At 49.0% G+C, this 7509-nt stretch overlaps 1 protein-coding gene across 1 annotated transcript; it reads left to right on the top strand.

Moving 5' to 3' along the window:
- Window positions 1–2277: 2277 nt before the first annotated feature.
- RPL19 (ribosomal protein L19) lies at window positions 2278–7053 on the top strand. Its single transcript, XM_045070152.1, has 6 exons — window positions 2278–2397; window positions 3343–3449; window positions 5121–5243; window positions 5870–5990; window positions 6389–6499; window positions 6849–7053. Exons 1-6 carry the CDS (start codon window positions 2393–2395, stop codon window positions 6970–6972), a joined length of 591 nt encoding a protein of 196 aa, XP_044926087.1. The 5' UTR covers window positions 2278–2392; the 3' UTR covers window positions 6973–7053.
- The last annotated feature ends 456 nt before the right edge of the window (window positions 7054–7509 follow it).

Here is a 7509-nt window from a genome sequence, read left to right as displayed (position 1 = left end):
GCCTGGCCTTGGGGCAGGGACCGGGGACCGCGGTTTACCGTTGGATGCCGAGCGCCGCTGGAGGTGAAGTTTGGATTGGCACGCCGCCCCCCCACCCCTCGCCCCACGCTTCGGTCCCAAACCGCTCTCCCTTCGCGGGTCTGCCCATTCCACTCCAGTGTGGGCCGCCGGAACTTCTCTCGTTGATCCTGGGACCCGGCTTTAACTCCTTTCTCCCCAGTGTGGTCACAGGCTGCCTTGAACCAAACAGAAAGGCCCCTCTGCCTCCAAAACGACGATGCCCTCCGGAGGTGGAGGCAGAGTCTGAGACCCAGGCTGAGGTTGGGGTGATGAGAGTGTCCAAAGGGAGTCCCAACACAGAGAGCAATAAGAAATCCCAGGGACCCAGGAGTCTTCTGGCTTTTTCCCTTATATCCCCCCAGACCCTTCCAGAAGGCAAGGTGCCCGTTTCTTGGAAGAGAGAGGAAAAAGGAGGGAGAAATGTGGAGCTGAGAGAGTGACTAAAACCAGATCTAGAGACTTTTGACCTAGAATTGCTCCCCATTCATCCTTGATTTGGGGCCAAATATCCAAGGCCTGGATCCCACCCACCACCACCTATAGAGAGAAAAGGAGTGAGGGACTCTGGAAAAAACTCTGGTATCAGGGCACCTGCCTGGCTCAGTCCCTTGAGCATGTGATTCCTGATCTCAGGGTGGTGAGTTAGAGCCCCACCTTGGACATAGAGATGAGTTAACAACAACAGCTCTGGTGTCCATTTGGTTCAGGCTTACTCGGTCATGTGGCCCTGGACAAGTAACACTTATATAAAATGGGGTTGCTGGTACCGTAGTGTCTTTGTCTCCTGGGATTATTAGAAGGATGAGGGAGAATGAAATCAAATGATCGACTGCTCCCGTGTTTGGAGATGCTGTAAGGTGCTGAACAGAAGTTTCTCATGGCAGGAGGAGTTATTACCTCTCTACCCCTTGCCCTGGTCCTCAAAGAGGGAAGATGAGAAGCAGAATGGACAAGCTTTGCCCAGGTTCAGTGAGCCTAATATAAAGCCTAGCCTGCTGCCTCCTAGTAGAGGAGAGGCTGTGGAATACACTGATTCCTCCTCATCCTGGGTTCTACAAGAGGATGGCCAGCTTAAATTGCTTCTCTGATCCCATTACTTTGAGGGAGAGTAAGAATGAAGTACATCAGCACTGTGCTATGAACAGATCCAATCTTGAGCAGGGTTTCCATCTGTCCCTTGGGCACAAGAGAGCCTGGTGTGACAGAAAAGTGATGAATATTGAAGTCAGAAAGACCTGGATGTTCAGTTTCTACTACCTCAGGGCTCAGCTGTAAAATGAGGACGACACTATCCGTGTTGTTTTGAAGACATGGCATGAATTTTGCTTTGCTCCCCCTCCTCTCTTCCCTCAGCTCCATTTAGCATCCATTAAAGTTCAGGTGATGGAGATGGGTGCTCAGCTGAAGCCAAACAAGGAGATAGAGCTGGATTCAGATCTAGGTTTCTTGAACCCCAGAATATTCTCTTTAGGTTTTTGCATTGGGTGTTTCAGAGCAGGAGAAAAGAACTGTGGATGGCTCTCTCTTCCCATTTATTTTAATCTTCACAACTATCCATTCAGTCAGCCAATGCACTATTTCTCAAATGCTTACTATAGGTAAAGTTCCATGCCTCCTGTGGTGCACATACAGCGAGAACCAAACAAGACTGGTTCCTGTCACCAAGGAGCTTGTCTTAACATCCTCTTTTGCAAGTTAATCCATGTGGTCTTCACAAAAGATGACAGGAATATTAGGATTAGGTACACTTTTCAAAGGAGTGGACTGCACCGCTAAGAGATTAAGGACCACAGTGGCGCAAAAACATAAACTATGGCGAGCTATAAGTCGCCAGGGATTCCCAGTGTACGGGGAGAGTGACTAAAAGGTTGCTCTTGACTGATATCTCCCCTCGTTGTCTTCTCTTACTCAATTCACTAATACTTTTTCGCTAAGAAACATCACCCCAGAGAATCCACACAGCCCCCAAAGACTAGGCCACTCCAGCAAAACTACTCCGAGCCTGCGCCATCCAGCCGTGACTTCCGGCTTCCACTACCCACGTGATCAGATCCCCTTGCCGCGCATGCCCAGTAGGAAGTCGGACTATACCACTTTGTCCCACCGAAAGGCTCTATTTCTACATCTTTTGAGTTTAAAAACGATTCCCGAGATTAGTATTATATTTCTCGGTCTTCATAGAGAATAAGAGTAAGTTTAGCGTGGTAGGGGATGCCAGGATGGGCGGGGAATACGGGTGAGAGCGGAGCAGGGGATGGGCTCTCCCCTTCACAGATAATGGGAGGATCCCCGGCCGAGGGAGGTCTTTCCTTTCAGCGCTGCGGCCGCAGCCATGAGGTGAGGGCGAGTGGGCCTCTGATTTTGGTTGATCCGCGGTGCCAGCGGACGGCAGGACTTGCTTCCGTGGCTCCGGGTGGGAGAGATGAGGTGGAGGCAGCCCTGACGCGGCCAGTCCCGAAGCCTAGGGTGGGCCGGAGCGCCCTAGGCCCCGGGGGAGTGGGGCCGGGCATGGCGGGGCGGGGGGGGGGGCGTCCCGAGAACGCTAGGCCGCGGGCAGAATGGGCCCCGCGCCCCATATGGTTCGCGAGCGACTTTTGCTCGGACAGTGGAAGGGCCGCGGCGGGGTCTAGGCTGTGGCCTCCTTACTCGCTGGGCGCCCCGGAACGGAGCCGAGCTCTGCTTCCATGTGACGTAGGGCCGGTCTCGCGTAGGCCTCGGGCCTCAGACTGCTTAGAGTGAGGCGATCCCTAGCACTTTAACGCCTTCCGCCCCGTGGACGGTTCCTAAGAAAACCAGGCTAGCGGAATGGAAGTTTGTTAAGAAAATTCTAAGGCTAGCTCAATGTAAGTTTGTTACTGAAAGAAGACGAGGAAAACGAGCCCACGAAGCAAAGGATTAGAGAGCAAATCAGACCCTCTGGCCTCGGATTCTTAGACCTCAGTCTCAGTGCCAGAAAGGGCGTAAGGCTACTTTTCGTCCAGTTTTATCCATTAGCCTCATTTTGTAGAGGAGAAAACTGAGACGGAGAAGTTAGGCATAGCTTGGACTTTGTTCTCTTTCCAGGGCGGCCAGTTAGTTGTCCCTGCAAGGAACGCACAGCACAAAAAATCCTGCTATAGGAAAGCCTCTTAATATGGGGATGGAGGGCAGGATGTTGTCCTAAATCACTGAGTGCTTACACGCATCCAGTTCCTGTGTTCTATTTTTCACATCATTAAAAGATTGGAAGGTATTGCTGGGAAGGGGCTTCCAGGGCTTGATAATGTTTTCTGTTTGTCACAGTATGCTCAGGCTTCAGAAGAGGCTTGCCTCCAGTGTCCTCCGCTGTGGCAAAAAGAAGGTCTGGTTGGACCCCAATGAGACCAATGAAATCGCCAATGCCAATTCCCGTGAGTTCTTCACCCTATTGCTTAGGAGATGAAAGATGTCACGATTTTATTGACTTAACAACTCTACAAAAGCTCATAGTTTGGAGTCTTCTAAAAATGGAGGGTCCCAGAAATATGGTAGAGGTTCTCTATGTGCCATTTGCCAAAATGACAGGATGGAAGTTAATGAAACAACCCAGTTTTGTATTAATGATTATTGCTAACGTGGATATTGTTTTGTAACTACGTGAAGGATTTATGAGGAGGTGGTACAGGGACTGGGAGTAGAGATGGCCAAGGAAATGCTGAAGGGTGGACTGGGAATACCTGGGACCTAGGGCTTTAGTAAAGGCCTGTTGGCACACAGTTTTTCAGGGCAGTTAAACATGTTAGTAATGCAGATAGCGACATCTCTACATTACTTCCATGTAATGTTATACAGAAAAAGGTTCAGTCATTTTTGTTAAAGATAGTAAGACAGGCTTTATTCGGGACCATTCCCACATGTGTAGGGACTACTGCCCTGGAATTTTACGGCCGGGGCGGGGTGGGGGGGTGGCAGATGTTGCACTCCAGTCTAAGCGTAGCATGGACAAATGGACAAGTGGGAATTTATTGCCAAGGTGGATGGTATGAGGGATAGAAGATGACTAAGAGGGGGTGGGGCAGGGGTGGTGGGATTCTGGCTAGACCTAACAGGAATGTTGCTAAAGATGGGCTGGGATGGTCAGACATCACCTGGGGAATGTTGGTGGATGGGGAACCTAACCTTTTATCAAAGGTAGGGGCTTGTGCTTAAGCAGGGTTCTTACAACGACTAGAATTTTTTTTTTTTAAGATTTTTTTTATTCATTTGACAGATCATAAGTAGGCAGAGCAGCAGGCAGAGGGTGGGGGAAGCAGGCTCCCTGATGGGCAGAGAGCCAGATGCAGGGCTAGATCCCAGGACTCTGAGGTCATGACCTGAGCCTAAGGCAGAGGCTCAACACAATGAGCCAGTCAGGTACCCCCAAAGATTAGAATTTAGAAGGACATGCACAGATGGGTCTAGTAGGTTGTTCACGAGCCTGATGAAAAGCTTGGTCAAGCAAAGAATGTTGGTCAGTATTAAGGAATTTCTTAGCTAGTTTTTTTTTTTTTTTTTAAGATTTTATTTATTTATTTGACACACAGAGAGAGATCACAAGTAGGCAGAGCAGCAGGCAAGAGACAGGAGAAGCAGGCTCCCCACTGAGCAGAGAGCCCAATGTGGGGCTTGATCCCAGGATGCTGCGATCATGACCCGAGCCAAAGGCAGAGGCTTTAACCCACTGAGCCACCTAGGCACCCCTTCTTAGCTAGTTTTAATTTGTGACATTGTAACATGTGCTCAGAATATCCTAATCTTGTTTTAGACCAGTAGCTAATAGGTGAGACCGGATTTGAAAGACGAGGCCATACCTGTAAATTCTTGATCACACATCCTCAGATATATAAATTTGAGTGTGCTGTAAAACATGTAGAAAAATTAGAAGTTTTTTGTTTTTTAGCAAAAGAGAAATAAGCAGAAGTTCCAATATTTGTAGCATTTTTGAGACCACTGGGCCAGGGATGTGAGTGATGTTTCTGGCCTATCTTGTTCGGACTCTGGGTTATGACTGGCATTTGGGAGCTAGGCCCTACCCACTGACTATAGATACATTATTTTCCCAGGTCAGCAGATCCGAAAACTGATAAAAGATGGGCTGATCATCCGGAAGCCTGTGACTGTCCATTCCCGGGCTCGGTGCCGGAAGAACACTTTGGCCCGCCGGAAGGGCAGGCATATGGGCATTGGTAAGTGTGTCTTCCCTTTTCTCTGAGACTTAAATTAGAGTTGCCTAAGTCTAGACTGGGATATATCTAGGATCTCTTTCTTTCCATTTTGTCTTCTCATAAGGCCTCTTCTTATTCCAAGATATTACACGTATTTTCTCTGTGTACCAACTCAGAAAGTTGACCCTAGTGTTGGAGTTGAAGGTATTGGTAGAAGGAGGTCACATTTATTAAATACCTACACTATGCCAAGGATTCTACTGGGTACTTGAAAATGTGGTCCAGTAAGTCCTAAGACCACTTTCTAGGGTTAGGATGATTTAGGGAGATGAAGGTCACAGATTTAAAGCCTCTTCTAGCTTCCCATACTGCCATGCTGCACACCCTGTCCTGGGCACATTCTGCATGAAGTGGAGTAATTGCCTTGTTGGTGCTGCTTTAAAATGAACAAATGAAAGAAATGCTTAGGGTCATCATCTGTAAAATGAAAATATGCTACTGAAAATGAGATCAAGCACTTGGCACATGACAGCAAATTGTCAGGTGTTGAAGAAATTGGCAGTTGACCTTGTGACCAAGCAGCTGGCTCTTGTAACTGACTCAAGACCCAGTGGCACTGCAGTGGGCTTAACTCCCCTTCCCTGCAGGTAAGAGGAAAGGTACTGCCAATGCTCGAATGCCAGAGAAGGTAACCTGGATGAGGAGGATGAGAATTCTGCGCCGGCTGCTCAGAAGATACCGTGAATCTAAGAAGATTGATCGCCACATGTAAGCACACCCTCTTCTTATGGCACGGAGACCCATTTGGTGCTTTGACAGCTTGTTCTCTGCACAGACTCACCAACTGTCTCATTGGCCTTGGGGAGGGAGCCATGTGTCTTAGGCCTTTCAAAGAAAGTTGTTCCATTCTGTCCTGTGTCTTCTCTTCATCTCTCCCGACCCCCCAAATCCATGTACAATATCAGGATAGCCCAAGAATTGAACTTAACTTGCCAGGCAAGCTCTTTCTGGAAATTGCAGGAAGAGTCTTGGTTTGGGGGAAACCGTCCCCACAGAATAGAGGAGAGGAACCCTGCATCCTTAGGGACCTTATGTAGAGGGGCAGATGCCGGGCCAGCTTCTGCTCACATTGCTGTGCAGAGCCTCTGAACCTTTCTATCCTGCAGGTATCACAGCCTATACCTGAAAGTGAAGGGTAACGTGTTCAAAAACAAGCGGATTCTCATGGAACACATCCACAAACTGAAGGCAGACAAGGCTCGCAAGAAGCTTCTGGCGTAAGTTTATTCAGAAATTGGCCTCTGTCATGGGGGCAGGATCTTTGATCTCGATTATAAGGGTTGTTCTGAGACCTTTAAAATACACTGCTGCCTGATTCTGACTTGCACGCAGTCTGTCCAGGAAATAGCCGTTGAGTTAGAAATCCCTGCTCCTCTGCGGTACACCACCTACCCTCATTGCAGGGTGGGGACTGTGGCTTAGTTGAAGCAGGAGCGCATGGTGGACCCAAGTGACTCATTCCTCAAGCTGACTAGGCTCAGTGGGAGGGGCCTGGGCATGTGTTTCTGTCTTCCCAGCAGCTCGTTTATTCTCAAACTGACCCATCTTCCCTTTTCCGTCATCCAGTGACCAGGCCGAGGCCCGCAGATCAAAGACCAAGGAGGCTCGCAAGCGCCGTGAAGAGCGGCTCCAGGCCAAGAAGGAGGAAATCATCAAGACTCTGTCCAAGGAGGAAGAAACCAAGAAATAAAACTCCCTCTCTTTTGTCTGTACATAGTGGCCTCGGCAATAAGACAGATCAGTTATTCAATAAAACAAACTTTTATCTGCCTCTCTGCTTCCGAAGTTTCTGGCTGCTTGGTGGGTCTTCACTATTGGAAGGATTAAAACTGACTGCACACTGAGGATTGGGGCACAGGCCCTTTGTGGGATGCCTGTTCGTGTCCTCCTTGGCTCCTGGCCTCTGGTTGTGCTTGTGTGCATTTATGGGAGTGATGGCGTTTCTTACCTTGTTTTAGTTGGGTATAGGGCTGATCTGAAGGGAGGGAAAGAAGGACTTCTCAAGTCTCCAAAATCCTGTGCTTCAGAACTGCCCTTCTGGGTGCCGTAGGCATCTGGCTTTGGCTTGCGTCATGATCCCACAGTCTCTCGGGATCAAGTCCTGCCTCAGGCTCCCTGCTCAGTGGGGAATCTGCCTCTACCTCTGACCCTTTCCCCTCTGGTTAGCTCGGGCTCTCTACCCCAAATAAAATCTTAAACAGAAACCCTGTTCTTTGCAGCAGAAAGT

This window comes from Mustela putorius, unplaced genomic scaffold (assembly GCF_011764305.1).
Source record: "Mustela putorius furo isolate JIRA1106 unplaced genomic scaffold, ASM1176430v1.1 tig00003962_pilon_pilon_pilon, whole genome shotgun sequence".
In the NCBI taxonomy this organism is placed as follows: Eukaryota; Metazoa; Chordata; class Mammalia; order Carnivora; family Mustelidae; genus Mustela; species Mustela putorius.
The sequence above is the reverse complement of the archived record's forward strand: the minus strand, read 5'-3'. Positions and strand labels throughout refer to the sequence as shown.